This window comes from Anser cygnoides, chromosome 1 (genome assembly GCF_040182565.1).
Source record: "Anser cygnoides isolate HZ-2024a breed goose chromosome 1, Taihu_goose_T2T_genome, whole genome shotgun sequence".
Lineage (NCBI taxonomy): Eukaryota > Metazoa > Chordata > Aves > Anseriformes > Anatidae > Anser > Anser cygnoides.
In genome coordinates, this window is record NC_089873.1 from 195,106,705 (window position 1) to 195,129,348 (window position 22,644).

The 22,644-nt window shown below is 43.6% G+C and overlaps 1 protein-coding gene and 1 long non-coding RNA gene across 2 annotated transcripts; one reads left to right on the top strand and one right to left on the bottom strand.

Moving 5' to 3' along the window:
* The first annotated feature begins 566 nt into the window (after window positions 1-566).
* LOC136789609 (uncharacterized) lies at window positions 567-8,483 on the top strand. The gene is made up of 4 exons (XR_010828382.1): window positions 567-698; window positions 3,288-3,451; window positions 5,517-7,458; window positions 7,571-8,483. It is a non-coding gene; the product is annotated as an uncharacterized lncRNA (long non-coding RNA).
* Window positions 2,770-16,238, bottom strand: RAB39A (RAB39A, member RAS oncogene family). Its single transcript, XM_048078207.2, has 2 exons — window positions 15,133-16,238; window positions 2,770-5,993 (listed from the first exon to the last, which is right to left on the bottom strand). Exons 1-2 carry the CDS (start codon window positions 15,774-15,776, stop codon window positions 5,567-5,569), a joined length of 1,071 nt encoding a protein of 356 aa, XP_047934164.2. The 5' UTR covers window positions 15,777-16,238; the 3' UTR covers window positions 2,770-5,566.
* Window positions 16,239-22,644: the final 6,406 nt, after the last annotated feature.

Consider the following 22,644-nt stretch of genomic DNA (forward strand, 5'->3'; position numbering starts at 1 on the left):
TCAGCTCCACGTCTTTGGCACTTTCCGTCATCCCATCTGCAGTCCCACAGCAATTACAGCAATTTCTGTAGTGTGTTAAGGGCTCTGACAGCGTTCAGTCTCATTGCTCTCTCTGGGCTGGGCAGGGATGGAGGAGGTGATCTGTGTCCTCCTTTCCGTCCTTACCTGATGCATTCATTTCCCAGGCAACCGAGTTCTGTCCTGGCCAGTTTATTGCTACAGGAGACTCGGTCTGTCCCTCCACAAATTTCATAGAAAAGGAAAAATCAGTTTTTACACAAGCAGATTTGAAGCCACAGCAATTAAGAATCCCAGTGATTTAGCTGAAACTTCAGTTCATTTACTTAGGCATTTATTTTGTTTACAGTGCATGTAACTTCTTGTTGTTTCTACTCTCTACTCTTAGGTTTCTTTAGAAGCTCTCTGGCTGCAAGGTGGGTCTTTAGCAGGCTGTGGAGGTAAGCAGGGTTATTCTTAGTTTGATCTGCCCTTGCGGGCTGTGACACTGCTGAAGGCTGGTGTCAGCTGTTGCACAGCTCTGCTCCCACTCTCAGCAGATGACACGCTGAGTGTCAACCCCCAAGTAGCTCAGGCCTCGCCTAAAACGTGACTTTCTCTGCAAAATGAGTACAGGGGATACCTTCAAAGATGCTGATCCGTTCGAGGAGCTCTGGATCTGGATTTTGGATTCTTCAGCTGTGAGTTTAAATCAAAATTTACCTACCCCTACATAAAAAGCTGCTACTCCCTATTCCCGTCCAGCCTTCAGGGGCAAAGGGCAGTCACGGCGGGTGATGCCATTCAGGTGCTGCAGTGGTGCTTGCTACTGAACAGCTATTCCCAGGGGAAAAGCCCACCGTGTGTGTATTGTGCTTTTCTGGTACGTTATCACAGTTTGGTATTTGTTAGCGAGTTCTTTTCCTGGACACACTTGAGTCTCGTGTTCGCTGTTCCAGGCGTTGCTTGTGGGAGCAGCAGCTCCAGGAAGAAAAACAAGTGCTCACTGGAGGTCTGGGTTTCCAGAGCCGGCTCTTCCGTGGCAGAATTGCTGCTCAGTGAAATATTTTTGGGTTCTCAGAACCAACTTTGTTTTCTTCACATGTATGCTACACTCCCACTAATTAAGTATTATGCAAGGCAAATTGTCTTCAGGAACCTGCATGACTTCATAGTCTTCACGTTATGCTGGACTGGCACGTCTTCAATCGCATTACGTTCGTCAGATTTGCACGTTCATTGAAACGTGATAAACAACTCTGCCGTGCTCAAGAGTAAAGATCAGTTTTTCCTCAGCTGCATTCGCTTCATAGAGGAGGGAATTTTGCTGAGTAAAATGACACCGCGTGTAGGTGGTCGGTTTTCAGCTGAAAGCCTCAAAGAACCTAATGCTAAGCCCAGGCCTTGAATTACTACTAGAAACGGGCTGGGAGATATGTATACATGCAGTCACGAGATTCATTTTTCTCTCTAAAGATCAGGAGGATGAATTTTTGGTCAAGTTCTTCCCATTTCAAATACATTCCATGATACTGTTATTATCCTGAAGAAACTAACTTAGGCATTGTAAGTGGTGCTGCATGCAGCTAAGTCCTATAACAAAGCATCATTAGAGGAATCATTAGAGAATAGCAAATGTTAGCTATAGACAATTGTGCTTTGATGCTTAACCATTTCTCAAACAGCCCAGCACGTTTGCGTGTCATGCCCCTTCCAGGCCCGCGCAGAGATCAAGCCCTCGGCCCTCCTTGCTCTCCGAGGCTGAACAAAGGCTGCTGAGGTTGCTGTGCCAGCTCTGGGCGAAAGGCAAGGGTGGAGACTTGGAGGAGCTGCTGTCACGTGCTTGGGTCTACAGCTAGGGCAAAATTGCTCCCCCGGATGTTAATTACATAAAGAGAGCAAGGAGGTTTGTACTGTGCAAGGGAGCTGGAACACCGTGCCTGACATACCTGCGAGCGTTGGGGATCCACCCACCTTCGCTCTAAGTAAGGCAGCCTGTACCAGTCCCGGGCTGGCTGGAGCAGGGGGATCTCAGCACAGAGCAACTCTAGTGTACACGGGCACTCAGTTAGGCCAGTATTATTTTCTGTGAGCACAAGGCAGCCACCAGGAATTTAATCACCTAGCACAGAGTTAGATCTGTAGGTCTATTCCATAACAAAGGCATAAATGAATGTTATGGATGTGTGTTACCTCGATTTTTTTTCCTTGGTTCCCTGACATGACTCCTGAGACATGTAGCTGCGCTCTGTTTCTTACACAGGACAAACTCAGTTATAAGCAAGCCAAAATATCTGAAGAATTCATGTGTAAAACATTTAAATGAGCAGAGAAAGATTTTTTTTTCTTTATCAAACTTAAAGTAATGCAAGTTAAAAAACTGTAGGAATCAAAAATGGTATTTCATATCCATTCATTTGCTGGACCTGTGAATCCAAATACAAACAGGTTACTATTTTAACTGTTTTTTCCTTTTCCTATCTGGGATTTACCAAACTTTAATTTGAAACAGGTTTTTGTTGTTGTTTTTTCATTTTTAATATTTTCTACTTACTAATTTGGTTGCCAAATTTATGGAAACTTCATTTTGGTATCAATAGTAAGCATCATATTTGTCCTTTCTTGGGAAAAAAAAAAGGAATATAAATGCCCTGAACATGCTCTACAGCATATTACTTACAACCTGTTACTCAGTGCAAAGCATCTGAAAGCAAACTGACATATTTCAGCAAGTAATCTGTTTATCAGACATTTCCATTAACTGCAAGCATGTAGTGAGAAGGTACGGTACTGGTTTAATATATCGTCAAGATAGACAATGTTTGAATGTACACGTTAATCTACATTTTTAGGAGTTACAAATAAGACAATGATGTGCACAGTACTTTAAAATGCAGTGAATTTCTCTTCTCGTTGCATTGACAACACCAGTTCCTTACACAGTTGAATCTGGTTCAAAGCTCTACTCCCACTGTAATAAATGTGACAGACACTTACAGGTACAACGTTCACAGCAGAGATCGTTAAGGCTCTGTTCTGATGAGTGTTTATTTCTCCGTGCACACCTCCCCTCCCTCCCCTCTTCTCCCAGTCCCTTCCCTGCCACACACACGCAGATTTCTTCATACAGAATGAAAAGCTCATTGGTTCCAGAGTATTCAGGAAGAAAAGTTTAAGATAAAAGATTTTAACCTGAAGGTAATGTGTAATGAAATGTAGATTTATAATAACAGCAATACCTGGTACTTATATAGCTGTCTTAATCTTTTAAATCATTTTTGGTATGATAGGAGAATGCAGCATCCACATCCCATGGATACTGCATCTGCTAAACGCTCTACAACAGATAGCACGCACAGAAAAGAGTCCAGACCAGAGATCATACAGTCAGATGGGGTCTCAAAGGACTTTGTGAATGCCAGGAAGAACGATCAGCTCCATTTCTGAGATACAGGTGAGGCACAGAAAGCTTAAATGCCTTGCTCACAAACACACAGTGAACCAGTGGCAGACTTCAGGCCTGTTGGCTCCCCAGCCACCGGTTTATTCATTGGTCCATTCTGCCCTCTTAAACAACTAAGAGAAGATCTTTTGAGATACACAACGTGGGCCTACTATGATAATCAGTGTCAAATGCACACAACCTGATTTCCACACTAGCTTTTGGCATCTGTTGTCATTTATGTTTACTTAGAGTGCCTAAAATGCCCTCAAATCAAAATGGAATTGGTAGAAATGACTAAAATGTGTAGTTTAATAGAGAATCAGGCTCACAGCAATTACTTTGTGGCATGCTGAGACTAGAATTAGCTAACTATTTTAATTGCTAACGAATTAAGGCTGATTCCTGTTTATATTAAGGCCTCTGTATCATTCTATGACAGCGTAACTGTGCCTCAGTGCAAATGAGACTCAGACTCTTGAAAGAATAACCTTTCTGTTCCCTCAGAAGACAATAATTTTAGTGGCCCTAAATGAAGAAATTGACTGGAGCCAACTTGTCTTGATATCATGGAATATTTACAAAAGGCTTGTAAAAGGACCAAAAAGTAATCTGAAGGAAAACCAATTGCACGACTGTTGAAGAAAAAAGTTAAGATTAGATGGACCTGTTCCCTCATCATGAAAATGGAGAATTGTAACCTGGTAACACGTCTTTATACGAAAGTAATTGGCTCGATGTTCAGAGATTATGAGTATGCTCAGGTAAACTGTAGATGCTTATCAACTCTGGAGATCAAGCCATCTTGTTACACTACTAGAGATAAAATAGACACAGACTTATTCGGTATTTAAGTGCTAGACATATAGGGCACAGTTTGCGTAAAGCTAGTGTGTGTTATATTCAGAGTAGTAGTAGTAGGATGACCTCAAGCTCAGTAAAATGCTACATGATCACAGATTTCTTCTATTATTATTGTTATTAAAAGATATTGTGTGTTGCTTTCTTAGAATAGGGCTTCTCCAACTTTGCTGCCTGTAGCCAAGAATTATTTTAGAAATTCTTTTCTCTCCAAACACTATTTGTAACAGTTTTGGTTTTAAAACCTTTATTTTTTAGGCAACCAATTAACATTTGTTGGCTGAGATTAAACCAATCCTTATTCTCTTCAAATGCAAGGTCTGGGTCCCCATGGGTTACAGCACTTTTAAATTCCTTTTTACATCTAGTCAGAAATAGATAATTTTTTTCTTAAAGCTGATAGGAAATTGTTTGTGTAAATTAACACAATTCTTTAGGCATCAGTGTGGCTATGATAACTACCCAGCTGAGGATCTGGCCTCCAAAATGCAGCTCAGTCAGTTGGGAAATCTATTTTGTATACAAGTCAAAATAGTTGGATCATATGTGATGTTACATTTAGTTTCATTGGCAATTCAGAAAATATTTAATAGTAAATTTCATTGCTAAATTTCATTGCTTCTATTACCCATTTTCATATACAAATAAATCATCTTTTCTAAAACATTCTTTTTCTTTAGTAAGGCTTGTATTCATAGTCATATCAAAAGTGTTTGCTATTGGAGCAATCTTTCAGCTTGCTTTATTTAGAATTATCTTTATTATGAAATTCTACAGTTTACTAAACTTTAACGTTGATGAGCAATGCTGCACTTGAGTAAAGAATCACATAAAAAATGTATAAGGTATGATATTTTCTTGCCCAAAACTAAGGCAGGATGAACAAAAGTAATAAGCTCATCTCATCCTCACCTAGCAGGGCTTGATTTTAAACTGTATTCAAAATACAGAGCCCAGGAGAGGATGTAGTCACGGTGATTATTGCGCTTTCACAATGTCTTGCTATAGGATTAATTTTTCCTTTAGCAATATATAATTTACTTTCCTGAAGACCACACAAAGATATTGTACTCTGTAAAATAAAATAAAATAAAAACAAAAGCACTTAAAGTTTTATGAAGTTATGAATTAGAAGGATACAAAACCAAGTTATTATCCTATGATTCAGCTATGCCATGATCTAATATTGTTTCAGAATTATTATTCTGTTATTTAGGTTGGAGTCATCTTCTGAACACCTGATGTGCTCTTTGGCATGCCACAAATTCAGCAGATGCACTGTCTTCTGGGCTTTACGGCTTCCTCTGATGAATGTACAACATTTGGAACAAAGCCACTCTTAACACCTTCCCATCCATCTTGTATTGTGATTTCTCCTTTTTTTACAAGTTCATAGATGTCTCGCGTAAGAATTGTAAAGGACTCTTCAACATTTGTGGCATCTTTTGCTGAGGTTTCTATGTATTTCATACCAAAGGCAGATGACAGTTTTTCAGCTTCTTCCCTTGTAACCTCACGCTGTGATACTAAGTCACATTTATGTCCTACTAACAGGAAAACAATCTGGAAGGGCTGTACATGCATTTTTGCTTCTTCTAGCCAGTCTTTCACATGTTCAAAAGATCGTCGATTTGTGATGTCAAACACTAGCAAGCCACCGACAGAATTGCGATAATAAGATCGTGTTATTGATCTGTGAAGAAAAACACAAAAAAGGAAAATTAAAATATATTTTCACTTTATTTGTGAACAGGATACTTTTCCATGTGACTATGTTCCTTTTTTACCCACTACAAGTTTTATGAACTTACCATGCTTTTTTGAAATTAACTAGAATTTATTAATTTACCTTTTCCACAAAAAAATGTTTTTTTTTTCCTACTTCAAAAGTCATATTCTAAATGTTCTTGAAGTCAACATTTCTAGTGCCAATTTTGAATGCTGAATTTTTCTGCAAAGTACTCTTTATTAGCAAACTGTTGCACATGTTCACAGGACAATATTTATATATATATATTGACAGTATTTGGTAGTGTTAAAAGTCTGAGTTCTTCAGTTTTATAAGAATATTCACTTCACTTTGTTCTAATCAGTCATTTTAAAATGAAACAGGTAACCTGTATCCTTTTGTATTCCTTACAGACAAATGGTTTGATAGCAAAAATGGTACAGATAATCACAAGTTATTTGTGCCTGTAGAGGTCAACAGACTAAGGAAGGAAACTCCCTCAACAACACTGTACTGAGCTGGGCCAACACACACTTGTTACAGCACTGACAAAGAACATTTCTATTTCCAGCATATCATTCATATGGAGGTTCAAAAGCTCTTTATTAATTGCATTTACTATTTTTTGGTATGAGACTTCCAGAAGTGGTGACGTTTTCTGCTTTTCAGCCCTCTGTGTTCCAGACCATTCACTGGAAGTAATTTTGGAAGAAGGAGACCCTTCCTCCAGAAAGATTTTTAATATGCTCTAGAAGAAGAATAATTAAAAAAAAAAAGTTAATTAGAATGTAGAGTAAGATATAGGGACTAAAAATGATTTTACATCTGTAATCATGTGCAATAGGGGAGGATGGAGAAGGCGAGAAGAGACATTTTAAATGAAGTGATGGCCTACCTAGGAGTGGATATAAGCACTACATTAGTAGCGTAAACATAGAGCAAGTGTGTATATGTAAGTATTCTCCAACTGAAATGAGACACAAAATCTATATTAACAGGAATTAACTATATTTTATCTTAAGATTATTGAGAAAATGGAGCTTCAAAACATTTGAATCAGGATGAGCGGTACACAGCTGCATCTTTCCATAAAAGAAGCTCCCTCTGATTTTCACTTAATCACGTTTCATATAGTGTTTTCTAACAATTCGAACACCGAGGTATAATTTTAGGAGCAGCAGTCATATTACAGATAGGTAAGTGCAGTTAGATAAGTCTTAGATTTCTTGGCATAACTAAATTCATTTAGTCACAGCAAACTGCATTTGAAAGGGTTTTATTTAGATAACAGGGAGGGTTTCTTTGCCCTAATGTTTTAGAAAGATCTTTTCTATGTTTCCAGCAACAGAGTACTCCATGGAGTATGTCTCTGAGCAGCTTGAATCTGAAGACAATAGGGTCTCACCCTCAACTTATTCACATAGCCTGGGTATGAAAAATGACCATAAATAAAGGTTGTATTTTGTGAAGTACTAAATAAAGATATCACAGATCTGCTTCAGGTTTTCTTAAGTGTTTTTTTGTTTCATTTTTTTTTTCAGTAAAGCAGTTGCGAACACAGATGAGTACATCAAAATAATTCAAGTCGTTCCAGACAGAGCTGAAGTGTGTGACAAAAATGGGATTTGGTTTCGAAAAGTGATAGCTAATACAACTGATTTTCAAGAAAAAGAACCTGTCCTGAAAACAGTTACGCCAAAGCAATATATTAGCAGCTGAAAAAAAAGGCTAGTACTGAAAAGGCACTGCATCATTTACTTAGCATTTTTATGTAGAATAATGTTGTATCATGTGTCTGTGAAGTGGAGTACTGAAGAACAGTATTTATTGTCTTACTGCGTGCTTACACATGGAATTCTGTACCCTCGTCGGCTGTAACTCAGTTCCGCAGAGCTACGCCAACTGGCACTAGCTGGTGATCTAGGCCATTATATTTAATTTTCTGTATATGTTGCCTGTAACAAAGATGATTAAAAAGCATCTGTAACTTTGGGCTGCACATCGCAAAAACTGGTAAAAATGTCTGGGCACATGAACATAGCAGGTTGTTCAACAGTATCTGAAACATCCCACAGATGCAAAATATTTGACTTAAATATGACGATTAGAGTAGAGTAAGTATAGACAAATGTATTTTCAGTGGATGTCAGAGTTATTTGGAAAATGAACTGTGTAAAGTGGGTGTATTTCACGGTCTGGTAAGTCTTTTTTTTTTCTCTCACCCTATGAAAATAAGTGCAAGAGCAAATTTTGCCTCATTAATGTTGTGGCTAAAGATTATAGGACTTTTAGGTGCCTTTAGCAAGGCTTAGGCAGAGCTAAAAGACCAACATCTCAAGCTGTGCTCCACTCAGCTGCATGGAAAGAAGTTGTGTGGAGCTGGTGGTCGGTCTCTTCTCACAGATAACTAGTGATAGAAGTAGAGGGAATGGCCTCAAGTTGTGCCAGGGGAGGTTCAGGTTGGAAATGAGGAGACATTTCTTCTCAGAAAGAGCAGTCAGGCATTGGGACGGGCTGCCCAGGGAGGTGGTGGAGTCACCGTCCCTGGGGGTGTTCAAGGAAAGGTTGGACCTGGTGCTTAGGGACATGGTTTAGTGGGTGACATTGGTGGTAGGGGGACGGTTGGACCAGATGATCTTGGAGGGCTTTTCCAACCTTAATGATTCTGTGATTCTATGATTCTATTATCTAACCATGGTGCCCAGACGAGCTCTGCGGGGCCTGCGTGCTCTGCCTCTGCGCGGGCTGGGAGCAGCTCATGGGGCAGCGCCTGCCTTCCCTCGGCTCCTGTCACAGCTGGAAACCAACCCGAGTGTCCCAGGAACAGCTCCCCAGGAACACACCAAACACCTTCAGATGGGTTCCAACTCCCCACGAAATGTAGGCGAGCTTTCTTTCAGTGAAGGTACCTACCTCTCACACAGCTTCCTAGCGCCCCGCTTCACAAGACACAGGGCCGTGTTCACAGGGCCCACACTACAGGGGCCACCCCTAAGCACTCTACTCACAGCACTTCCACCCTTATAGAGGTTACAGACCACGTCAATATACTGTGTATGTAGTCACTGAAAAGCTTGATGATGAGTGTGCTTGGTGGCCAGCAAGAGATAAGGAGGGCTGAGAGTCATCTGGAAAGCCTGGGAGCCACTGGCCATAGACCCCACAGGGGAAGAGGAGGTGCTGGGCTCATCTAAGCAAAAGCAGCAGGTGAGCGGAGGGAGGGAGGAATAATCTCTTCTCTTTTTTTTGGATCTGTGCAGGAGAGGCAAGTTCACAGGGCCAGAGAGCAGTGGATTCTTCAAGGTGCAGTTCTTAAGTTCTGCACTCAGGAACACTGAGATATTTCATCCCATAGCCGTGTAATGTAAAGTCCACAAAGGACTTACAACACTGATCAGACTCTACAGTGCTGCCGTTCACAGCAAAGCCCTTAATCACTAGCCTACAGAGTTGTACTCGACTTCTGGCTCAAAAATTCTGTACTCCTCTCTGTGCAGTGCCACCATTAGGAACGAGAAACGCCGATCCAGACTCCTGAATGGCCTTCCTGGTAAGATGCACTCCGAGGTTAGGAAAGATGTGTCTAAGCACACTTTTCCTGCTTCCTGCATGAATGTTTTGTGTTGTTATTGTAAAGAAACAGAAAGAGCTGGCCAGACGCCAAGCAGCCAGGCCCCTGGTAAAGCAAAAGGTTGCACAGACTGTTGATGTGCTCAGAACCCTAAGAGCTGTGTTTTATAGGAGCTGTAGGTATAGGCACCTGTACTTCACAAACAGGGAGGGCATTCTTTATCCTCTTCCTACCTTTGCTCTCAGGAGGTGATTCCAGGCTGTGCACTTCACGTGGCAGAAGCCCCTCAAAGCAGGGTCGGTTTCGATCCCTTTCCCACCCCCATCACTTCCCCTTTGTTGTCCCTGGGACACGTCCCACTTGGAGGGTGTGATCAGCTCGATGCTTCAGGCATTGTGCAAGGAACCTTCCTAATACAAGGCTCTGGATCTCGCTCCAGCAACCAGGCAACTAAGTGGTATCTAGCCCTAGATCTTCTAATAGCTTTTAAAGTGGTGTTTCTCAGCAGACGTTAGTTGACACAACTGAAAGGAAAAAGCCTTCAACACAAGACATTGCTCTTCTACAGCATAAACACCATCTCAACGAAACAAGCAATCCCGAGCTGGCGAGAACACTGCAGCCTAGAAAAGAGACAACTTGGTGCAAATATGACAGAGGTCTACAAAACCATGAGCATCACAGGCAAAGCAGATAAAGATTCACAGTTAACCTCTTCAAGTACAAAAGCCCTTCAAGTACAAGCTGCCAAATATAGCTAGGAGCCAGCTTCAAAAGAAACAAACTGCAAAAAAGCAGCTCTTCATGCAACAGCTGGTAGACTTGCGGATCTCCTTGGGAAAGATGTTATGAATGCAAAGAGGTTGTCTGTGTTCCACAGCAGACCGAACAAGTATCGAACAAGAGACTGATTGAGGTTTAGTAAATAGATAAACCACATCAGTCTCAGGAAATCCCTCAAATTGAAAGTACAGGCTAGCAGAGTACTCCGGAGAATTCAAAGACTCTATCAGAGACAAGAGATCTGAGTACGGACCTTAGACAAAACCAGACCAGCCCTCCTTGGACTCTTTGACAATCACTGACATGATTACACACACTTTGGTAAGTGCTGCAGGATCTGACTCCAAAAGCAAAATGTTTTTAACTCCTTTATTGTTTCTTTTTGAAGAAAAGAAGAAAACCTTAGGGTCAGGATGACGAACGGATGGCAGGTAAAGTTTAATGTTGTCCAGCTTATGCATAAAGGATGTTCAGATTCCGATTGCTCCAGTTATCCCCACGTAGATCCTAAATTCCTGAAATGTCTTCCCATGTAGACAGCTAATTTTGGTTCAGCTAATTAATTGTCATAAAACTAGCATTATGGAAGGGAATGTGTTACTTGAAGCACCATGATTCATTTTCTGTGGGGAAGGAGGGAGAGTATTTCCTTTAGCAGTGGGAAAGCCTTCAGCTAAAGACAGGGTGGGATCAGGATGAGAAAATAATGGCCAAAGACCAGCCTTTCTTCTAAAGGCTTCCCTCATTCTTCCCCCATTCTAAAATGAGGGAGATGGCAGGCAATGAAGTCTGCTGTCGCTTTCCTGACAAGCCTTCAGACAACATGTTTGAAGTGGAAAGCACAACTTCTTTTGGATTTAGAATCTGGCAAATCTGCCTGTGACTTTGAATGAAAGGGGACTGAACTCTCTGATCCATCCCCGCACCTATCTTTCACGTGTCTTACCTTTCTGCCTGCAACACTTTGTTTTTCTTCTGCTCCTTTGTGCCTGATACTTCTTCGCTGCCTCCTCTCTCCACTTCTCTTTCACAGGAGGCTCTGAACCCTTCTCAAAGCAATAGTTAATGGAAATGTCCTAACCAATGCCTTTGAGTGTGCCTTTGTTGGAGGTGCAAGCTGATAATGTTTCAGGAGGGACTTTGCCTGCTTCCATAGGAAGCAGGCATTAAAGGAAGGAAAAAGCACTAAGGAAGCTGCACTAAGGGAAGGGAAACAACCCTCCTACCTATAGAGGAGAGTGCAACCCCTTCTGCCTGGGGGTCTTGGAGCTGTGCAGCTCCTCACAGTGCAGACTGGAGTGTGCATGGCACACTGGCCATTGACGATGGGTATGCTACAGCCTCTGGCCAGCCCTCACTAAATATGTAACATATTACACCATCTTTGTCTGGAAGTTACAAAAATTGATGTGTTATTGAACAGGTAATTCTTATTTTCTCCCCCATTCCATATAAACAAAATCTAAGTTACAAAGCTCCTTAACTATGCTGCTGCTAAATATGGACTGTCCTAGCATCCTCTAGACTATCCTTATTCCTGATTTTCAGCAAAAATACTTGTATGTATAATATTTTTGCTCATTTTGTAAAATGCTTGGCATTTCTAATAAATTAAAGGTAAATGCAGGGTAAATAAAGGGATAAAGGACTGGAGAAAATCAGTTTTCTCCCGATCAGAACCTGATAAAAAGGTAAGACTACAACAAGGACAAAAAGGGAACCACAACACCTTGATATCGAATGCTGTAAGGTTCCTCCAGATTGTTCTACATTTGGAACTGCTGGAGGTGAGACTACTCCTCAAGAAGGCATATGTTATGATGTACAGTAATGATATGTTAGATTTTTTTTCCAAAGGATAACTTTAAAGTCTTTAGTTTTAATAGGGAGTAGTTGTTAAATGCAGATTGTAAATTCTTTTTGAAATGATAACTTCCCACGTAGAGTACGTGTGCGTTCCACTCATTTATTCTGATTAGGGTAGCATAATGGCAGGGGAAAGTACAGTCTCAAAAAGAAGTCATCTTCCTAGCTTGATCTAAATATTAGGTTAAAGATGTAAGACCCTAACTAATATGCTCAAGGTAAGCCTTGGTAAGATGATGGCTACTGAACAATTGTTTTTGAAAATGAATTAGAGGATGTATTAATCACATCAGACCATGGCTTTAGGATGACTTTAAATCAGTCACAGTGTTTCTTTCTCATTATGATCTTACTGATGCTTACCAGATGAACCAAACTTTCACTAAAAGCTTTACCTAATTTTGAAGAGCTATTTTTACACTAGGACTAAAGACTACATTATAATGATGGTAAGTTTCAAAATACATACTGCTTACTCAAAAAGAAGAGTAAGGGTGGTGTTTGATTTTCAAGATGTATTGGAAGCAGAATGTACCTAGTTAATATCACAGTCTGCTATATTAACTGGGTTAGTATAACTGAGGCATTCCCATAATATTATGTGCCTAACTTCTTGAAATAAATTCTCAGTCTTAGCAGCGTTGCTTCATAGCCTTGGAAGTTCCACGATTAACATTCATTTTGTTGGATTTAAATACAGGAAAATTAAACCAAACGAATAACAGCAAAGAAGACCACGTGAAACAAATAGCCAGAGCAGCAGACTGCTCTAAATGACAACTAACCTCAAGTTAAACAGAAAGGGGGAATCCCTCCTTTACCTTAGTCTGTGTTATGGACTTGAGTCTACACTAAGCAGGTCTGTAAGTTCTTTTTCTAGTAAACCACTCGAGGCACTGACAATTATGTTGTCTGTATGGGAGCTAGTACCATGGGAGATCCTGCTTAGTGGTGCCCCACTGGTGTCCCCACAAATATAGTAAGTAACTGCATTGGCTGAGCTCATAACAAGTAAACTGTGCTTGCAGCTTGCTTGTGGAAGCGTTAAGAATTACTTTACCTTTGAGCAGTAACGCAAACGATGCATGTTAAGGATGAGTTCTAAGAACATGCAAGAAACCCAGTTCAAATACAGAGGCATCAATGAACTAGGCACAAGTAATTGATTTCTCCAAGAAAATAAGTGCTCTCTTTCAAGGTGGTGTGATGGCAGGTGGGTCGCACCTGTCCCCGGGGAATGTCCCTAATGGCTGGGACCAAAAGAAGGGGGTTATTATACAGCCAGCGTTTTGTCCTGCACACGGGCAACTCTCCAAGGAGCTTTTAAACCAGGTTTTACCTCCTCTAAAGTACCAATGCAAGTGAATTAGAGCACAACTGGGAATCTTAACTGCAAACCGCTCGACATTCCACAAAATTGGATTATTTCTCGGAATAATTAGTTCTTCCCCAAGACTATCCTTGCTCGTGATCTGTAGTCTTCTCCAATAGCACAGAACAGAACTTGCAAGTTTTTAACCTGTGGTGTATAATTTAGTAAAATATTTACAATTTACTTGAGTACATGCAAAACAGACTATGCAATAAATGCTGTGATATTTGGTACCCCAACTGACAAGAAACTTCCTGCAGAAAAACAACCACAGATGTTTAAAACTACTTCCTCCAGTTTGTATCTGCTGGGCATTGGCAAAAACACAGATGTATACTACTGGTAAATTTTAAAGCAGCTGAATGCATGACTCATCACTGAATATCCCCTGAGCATTCCCTTGTAAACGATGGCTATCATTTGAGTTAAGATGCATGCAAAACTCTGTATTTGCATTCCTTTCAGTCAAGTGCCTTGTCATTGGCCATCCTGGCTATTCGTCAGCAAATTCAAAATAAAGAGATTATACCTCCTTAGTCACTTGTTTACAAGGATTTCTCCTTCTTTGCTGGAAAGCACAAGGAGGATGAAAAATGTTAAGAGCTTGCCATTATCACTGGTAATTTCTTTCCTAACCCTTCAGAGGCCTGCCTGCGAAAATATATATAAGCCTGTGACTCATGCATGCCCAGGAAAGTTTTTTTTGTTGTTTCACTGTAGTGCTTGTTATTGAAGGAGGGTTCACCTCCCCTGGTAAGAGGCTGAAACCCCACCTCTTCAGCTGAGTGCCAGGATCTGCACAACTGTTGCAGAGGAAGCCAGGGAGCAGAACGGGCTCCGCTGTCGCCAGTGGAAAGACCCATTGCAACCCTACTGCTGGACCCAGTAACAAGCGCGTGGGTGAAGCAGCACAGAGCACAACAGGCAGATGGGCTGTGCGTCAGCATCCCACCTGAGCTCACACCTACTGAACCCTGGGTCCAAACCAACACTGTACGCAAACTGTTTGTGACAGAGACGGGAAAGGAGAGGACTGAGCACTCAGAGCAGCATTTGAGCTAGCTGAGCTACGCGCTCACTGACGGGAGTACTAGTGAATATTGGAGCAGGTGCAGAAGGCAGGTGTAAAACCCCGGTGGGTGACTGCCCGTGGCTGTGACGGTGCCAGGGCTGCTCTGGTGCTGCAAGGACGGAGGGCAGGGAGGTGGCCTGGTCTGCCCGGCTGGGAGCGGGGAGCGCTGCAGGGGAGGCCGGGCGGCGATGACAAAGTCAGAACCGGAGAGGGATGCGGGGCCCTCCGGCCGCCAAGCAGGAGGAGATGCGGGTTCGCCACCCCAGGTTCAGGACTCCGGGGCAGTGAGGAGGGAGGGAAGGAGGCACAGGGCAGGGCCACTTGTTAGCTCGGGCGAAGGCTGGGCGGGGAAGGGCAGCGGGGCTGGAGGGGGCTGCCGGGGAGCCGGGTGGAGGCGGCTCGGGGCGGGGGGCTCGGGCAGCGCCCCGGGTCCCGTTACCTGAACCGCTCCTGCCCGGCCGTGTCCCAGAGCTGCAGCTTGACCCTCTTGCCGGGCTCGATCTCCACCAGGCGGGAGAAGAAGTCCACCCCCACGGTGGGGTCGGAGTGCAGCGGCCCGGGGAAGCGCCCCTCGGTGAAGCGGTGCAGGAGGCACGACTTGCCCACGGTGGAGTCCCCCAGCACGATCAGCCGGAACTGGTAGATCCAAATCGCCGCGTCCATGGCGGCCCCGGCCTGGCCCGGCTCCTCCTCGGGGCTCTCTCGGGGGCTCTTCCGCGGCCGCGGCCGGGGCCGGTGGCGGTACCGGTGCCCGCACCGCGCTCCGATCGCCCCAACGCCCGGCATGGGCGCGGCGGCGGGGGGGACGAGCGGGGCCCGGGCGGCCCGGGCGGGGCGGGGGCCGGCGGCGGGACGGAGGGACGGAGGGACGGGAGCCCCGAGCCGGCCGCTTCCCCCCCGCCCCGCTCCCGGGGGGCTCCCTGCGGCCGCCCGGGGCGGGACGGGGCGGGACGGGGCGGGACGGGGCGGCCGCTGTCCCTTCAGCACCGGCTGCCCGCCGGGGCCGGCCTCTCCTCGACTGCGCTGCGGCGGCGCGGCAAAGCCCTCCCGCCGGGGCCGCCTCCTCCTCCTCTTCCTCCTCATCCCCCTCCTCCTTCTCCTCCTCCTCCTTCTCCGCCTCCTCGAGGTGCTGGGGATGTGGAGAGGGGCCCCCGGCGTGGGGATGGGGGGAGCCTGAGGGAAAGGCGGGAGGGAGCCCACAGGAAATGGCGGGCAAGGAGCAGGGAGAGGGGTCGGGGGAGGTGGGCGAGGAGCTGGCGTGTGGTGACGGGGGAAGGGGGAGAACGCTTAGAGTCATAGAATTATGGAATCATTAAGGCTGGAAGAGACCTCCAAGATCATCTGGTCCAACCATCCCCCTACCACCAATGTCACCCACTAAACCATGTCCCTAAGCACCACGTCCAACCTTTCCTTGAACACCCCCAGGGACGGTGACTCCACCACCTCCCTGGGCAACCCGTTCCAATGCCTGACTGCTCTTTCTGAGAAGAAATGTCTCCTCATTTCCAACCTGAACCTCCCCTGGCACAACTTGAGGCCATTCCCTCTAGTCCTATCACTAGTTTTCTGTGAGAAGAGGCCTATCCCCAGCTCCCCATGCCTTCCTTTCAGGTAGTTGTAGAGAGCAATAAGGTCTCCCCTGAGCCTCCTCTTCTCCAGACTAAACAACCCCAGTTCCCTCAGCTGCTCCTTGCAGGACTTGTGTTCCAGGCCCTTCACCAGCTTCGGTGCCCTTCTATTCCTCCTATTCTCCCTAAGATATAAGCAGAGGAATAATAATCTCTGGACTTCCATTTGGTGTGTCTGGGGAGAGTGTGCTGACTGCTGTCTTGGGAAGAGGCGTAATAAAGGGAAGGAGACAGGAACAGGGGAGGAGATGGGTGCGCAGTCCTGATTTCCACATAGTACAAACTGCTTTTCGGGTGCCTTGCTGAAATACCCTTACCCTGGTAATGAAATGATTCTGCCAGTGTGGATGCCCTCCTGAGGAATTCCTTTGCCTCGGGGATCTTCAGCTCAGTATCATGCTATGGTCAGTCTGCTGAGCAGTAGTTTCCTCAGATTTCTTGTAAGGCCTGAGGACCACAGAGGACAGCAGATGCCCACAGGTTGCTGGTGAGGGCTTTGGGGACAAATTCACAGAAATCCCAGGAGGCTGGGGGCCTGGGGGCCATGAGGAGGAGGCTGACAGAGCTGACAGGTGGGCTGCTGCTGGCAGATCTGCAGCAAGCGGACACTTGTATGGATGCGCACTTGGAGAGTGGAAAGGGAGAGTGGAGATGGGCGACGTGTTTCAGTCAACCTGTTGTAACTCTGTGGGACAGACAGCTACAACCAGTTTTCTCATTGCCTCAGTCTGGTTTTGATACTCCAATGTATTAGGTGGTCACAAGGGTGAGATGAGGTAAGTGTAGCTCAATGTAGGCTCTGGTAGACCTTGCAGCTCCATGGTGTGGAAGAGCATGGCTTGACTAAGGGCAGGTCTTAAGTCAGAAGAAGAGGGGTTTGCATGCACCGCGTAGGAGATCACAGCTTCCAGCCCCAAAATGAGCTGGGGTGGGATGCGCAGCGTGGCTGGCCCTGGGACACTCAGCTGGGTAACCCAGAACCTATAAAAGGCGAAGCTGCCAAAGGGGCTTACCTTGCTGTGCATGCTGAGCTGAAGCTGTGGAATGCTGCCTGCTCCAGGAATCCCAGCTTTCCAAGGACCTTTTGGGATGGCCAGTCAGTCCCCAGGCCTTCTATGCCCATGTGCATGTCTGAGTGTGTTTCTTACCAAACCCGGTGCGTTTCTCCCCTCTATTTTCACTAGCTGCTCTTGTGAAAAATAAATTGAACGTAGCTTGTGCTTGCGTAGTTGTTCCCTTTGAGTAACAATTAAAATAAAACAATGCTAACTTTGATAAATGAACCTTCAGAAGGATGCAATCAATCCAATTCTTGCAGTTTGATACGGGGCATGTTTATAGGTTATTCCTAGTGATCTTTTCTAACTGTTTTAACAAAAGTGGCACTTGGGTACAAAAAGCATTTGCTTGTGAAACAGAGGCGTGAAGTATGTGATATCAGCAACTCTGATGCTTGCCAGAAGTGCTCATTATGTAGTACCCGGACCCTGTGTGGATCACTGCCCTGGCTGACACCCCCAGGCCTTCAGAGCCTCAGGTCTGTGCTTTTTGGCTTAGAGGCACAGCAGGTTGTTGTCCTCTGCAATCAGGATTGGAGGAAGCTCGTGCTAATGAGTTGCACAGCTCGTTTCATTCCTAGAGGTGAGAGAAGTCAATTTGCCTACAGTTGAGCTAAGCATGTTTCTAAGTATTTGCAGGCTTCCAGAGTCTGCTCTGCCTAACTCAGCTTGGCATTGTAGAAAGATGGTGAGACAGAAATTCATATATATCCAAAACACAACCTTTTACCTTCGTTTGGGACCTTTTGAATGCCATATGTGACATGCTACCTCAGAAACCCGTGTTTGTTGTGTTTGATGTGGAGTGGACAAGGTGGGTGAATTTTATCTCCAAGTCATTCAAGTTTTTGTTAGTCTGACAGACAGCAGGGGCCCTGACAGTGCCCAGTCCATCGCAGAGATCTCTGACCAGCAGTTGGAAGAAGAGATCAGTCAAAAATTGGTTTGGTTTGTGGAGCTGGAACAGCTGAAACAGAGAAGTTAAAGCAGCAGCATGAACCTGACCTTCCTTCAGACAGTTTCCACTACCATGGCATTGGCAATTTGAGTCTGCTCTTCCAAGAAGTGTAAATCCAGTCTAAAATCTGGGAAATTATTACAAAAATACTACTTCCAGATCTACTGTATTATTAGATAGATGACTACACTAAGCCACAAGTTAATACCTTGCAATCTAAAAGTTCCTCATTTCCTTTTTTTTTTTTAACTTTGTGTGGATTATTCTTAACTTTTTTTTAAAGTGGGTAGGTCACCACAGATCAGGTGAAGAACGTGCACACATCATTACACAGAGGCTTAGATAGACATGGACCAAAGTAGTTGATTCTCAACCCCGGTCAACCTGGGTCTGAAAATTTATACTTTCCCAAGAACCAAAGAGAACTAAGCGACTGGATTGGAAGTAAGCTGCCGTGCTCATATTTATGGCCTAGGTTATTAGTTTGGAGGCTGACATTGCTGCTCAGTTCATTGCAGAAAAAGTTCCACTATGCATATGCTGTTGGAAGATGCTGGCAGCTTTTATTCTTCTTCTCCTTCTCCTTCTCCTTCTCCTTCTCCTTCTTCTCCTTCTCCTTCTCCTTCTCCTTCTCCTTCTCCTTCTCCTTCTCCTTCTCCTTCTCCTTCTCCTTCTCCTTCTCCTTCTCCTTCTCCTTCTCCTTCTCCTTCTCCTTCTCCTTCTCCTTCTCTCCTTCTCCTTCTCCTTCTCCTTCTCCTTCTCCTTCTCCTTCTTCTCCTTCTCCTTCTCCTTCTCCTTCTCCTTCTCCTTCTCCTTCTCCTTTTTTTTTTTTTTTTTAATAGAGTAGTACTGGAGGTGGGATACTTCCTACAAATGAGTAATGACTCTCCTTCAATGCCATGGAGCCAGCTGAGTTTCAGTGGGAAGGATGTTTCTTAAATCATAACAGTCTGGTAATGTTTCTTCACTCACTTCTTTGATGCACACATATAAATTTAGTATCTGAGTAGCACAATGGCACTATGTTGATATGATCAGTCTGCCCTAAAATCTCTTATGTGGTATGAGAATAAATCGGCTGCCCTTCTTTCTTTTTGCAGTTCATAGTATTTGATGGGTTTCACACTTTCTCCTGTGGTGTTTTCAGTGAGCCATTCTAACTCTTGCTGAAGCTAACATAAACCTCTACGATGGCTTATGGAACCTTCTGCTCTCAGTAAGAGGGAGATAAGAACATCTTCAAGTAAATTCGTTAAGAAAAAAGGATGAGAAGATGATGCAAAAGGAAGATCATATTATTTAAATGCTGTTCTAAGGAGTGACTGACAACACAAACCCAAGCCAATGGTACAGTTTTACTGAAGTGCAGAGTGAGTATTCACCTGACAAGACTGTGAAAAAAAACCACATTCGCTTTTGCACTATGTTTGTATGGAAAGTTTTGCAGTAGCTGCTGAGCGGGTCTGTGCGTGCCTGCATCAGTGGAAACTGGGATTAAGTGCTAGGAGTGCTGAATGCTAATGAAGACAAAGCTGCACACAGCCACTCTTCTTAGTGTAAACTAATCAATTTTCTCAGAATCACTGAATTTGCTTACTAGAGCCTCAGTGGCAGAGTACATTTCTTCTTCTTCTTGGTAACACTGAACCCAGTCTCTTTTTGTCTGACAAGGGCTTGTGCACCTTCTCACAAAACTATGATTAAGGCTGCAGCAATCATACTGTTCAGCTTCTGTTTTAAATGACACTGCGTGTATGACTCTCTATGGTTGCAGTGAAAAAAAAAACTCAAAACCAACAAATTGTAGGGTCAGAACCACCTTAAATCTTACGTCGCTCTAACATTAAAGTTGTTAAAAGTGTACTTTTGGAAGAAAAATTATAACAAATATCTTCAAGCATGGAAGTGTTTGTATCAAAAAAGGAGTAACGATTATGCAGTTATGCACTGATAGCAAAGTGCATTCTGGTAAGCTAGAGAAATACACTTTTAAGGAATAGTTGTTGAACTCACATCAAAGTCACAGAGAAATGTGTAAGAAATATCAGTGTAGTTACACTCTGTACGCTACAGGGGTATCTCCATGTCAAAAACTGGGGCTCAGGCAGCAAGATCCAGGTTGCCTGCCTGAGATCACACAAGCAGCCTTTGCAGGACTGGATACCACATGTGAACTTCTGGTCTTAAACTACCCTACTCAGCCTTCTTAACTGAAAAAATTTCATTTCATCCCCTTCTGTTCTGTAGGACTCAGCAACTGGCAGGTAAATTAAAATGCTAAACAAAAATGAACATTTTTTGTTCAATCCTGATTAAATTTCAGTTTGTACATAATGAGAGTACTCCTGTGCTCTGTATTTCTGGCAGTCTGCTGCGTCTCTGCCCTGTGCTGTTTGTACGCAGCTCTCATGACTAAGCTACCAGAATGCCAGCATGTGCCTCTTGGTCTTTTGCTGTGTTTTTATTTATTTATTTTTATTATTATTTTTTTTTATTTTCTGAGAAGCTCCTCCAAATAGTCTTCCTGTAAGAGAATGTGCAGCTAGTCTTTCTACAGTAAAGTTTAGGAATAACTAAAAATATTTTTCTCAGTGTAGAGGCTTCTATTTTGCAATAGAGGCAAGATTCGTAAGGCCAGAAAATATCTTCCATTAAACCAACAGACCCATTGGAGGATACAGACACTGATTATATATTTTTCAGCTCTGATACAGCTCCAGCTTCAAACTTCAGAACAAACTGGGAACAGTTTGTTTGGGGAATAACCTAATTGATGCTACGGTGTGCAGAAAAGCAGTTAAGCTTTGTGGGACAGCATGTCCACCAAAAAAAGCCACAGACCCGTGGACAGTATTAGAGACAGGTGGCGAATTCCTGTTACTGTTGTGTTAGAAGGAGCTGAGGTGGTTGAGAAAAAAATAATGCATCATAAAACCTCCACTGAGTGAAGGGAAATGTGTTGGAAGTTTTTTGTACTTATTGCTTAACACAATCTTATTTCATTTGTTATGTATTGCTGGAGCTTCGTTTCTGGCACTGTGTCTGGAACACCTGGAGCTCTTCGCAGGCCAAGGAGAGAGGAAGATTCTGGGAAAACATGGTAGGAGTTATAAGCTTCTTTCAGTTTATGGTATCAGTAACGATTTCCAGTGTACATTTCAACACAAATAAATGGTTGGTGAGGGTATTTTTAGTCTCCTAAGTCTCAGTGTGGTAATGCGGTGGTTCATTCAAAGGTACGCTCTGTCCTCTTAGAAGCTGTCCTTGGTTGATGCATGTGAAGGTGTTCCCTGTGCTGTTGAGACAGATATGTACGTGCTAGAACAAATGCATAAACACTGCAAAAATAAAAAAGAAAATGCTGCAGGACTGAATCATCAAAATCCACAGATCCTACACATACATATCTCAGACCTGCTTTGCTCATGAGGCATTTTAATTGCTCTGTGCAAATGACACAAGTGAAACAACTCCACAGCAGAATGAGCTCACAGAGGCAGTCAGTAAGGAACAGGAACACCCAGATGGAACAAGGAAAACTTCTCCTAACTTCTCAAACCCAATCTTCCAGAAGGACCTACACCATAATTTCGAAGACCGGCTTACAAAGCCACAACTCTTCAGAACATTAAAAGCCAGAAAATCGTTATTTGCTTAATCGATGTTTTATAACCATTAAGTAATTTGTGTAGTTTGCCTCACAGCTCACCAACTGTTAAGCCGCCCCTGTTCCACACAAGTAAACTACCCATACCTCATCCATAGGCTTGTCATCTGGTTCAGTAGACACCCTCTTTGCCTCCCTCACGATGTTGTAATACTGTTATACCCAGCGCAGTCACTCCCAGCTTCATGTTGACTGTGTCTAGATCAGACTTCCAACAACAATTGCCTCCCAAATGTCTGTTTGCTCCAAGTGTAGTAGATGGTATCCATTTCCACAAAATCTTGCCATGTTAGACATCACAGTTACAGAAGTACAATTAGCTCAGTGAGGTGTCAGGAAAATCTAGGAACATGCAATCTGCTCCAGTGAAATACTGAACTGAATTCACGCACATTGACATTTCAGAGTTAATACCTAAGATGCATAAGAATCTGCCTTTAGGTGAGATTACGACTGCCTTTAGGTGAGATTAAGAACCAAATCCAAAATAGCAATTTATTCTACTATCTAAAATGAGCAATGCATTTTCATGCCTTCCTTTCTGTTATTTGTAACCTCACTCAACTTCTCCATTTATCATTTGGAATAAATCCTTCTGAGATTCTGCACATTCTTTGCTCTGGTGACATCTACCTCC

Bases quoted from the DNA above. Each gene is read 5' to 3' on its own strand.
- RAB39A (XM_048078207.2), bottom strand. From the start codon at position 15,776: ATGAGGAGGAAGAGGAGGAGGAGGCGGCCCCGGCGGGAGGGCTTTGCC. The intron at 5,994-15,132 runs GTAACGGGACCC...TTTTCTTCACAG, and splicing joins GCCGGGCAGGAGCGGTTCAG to ATCAATAACACGATCTTATT.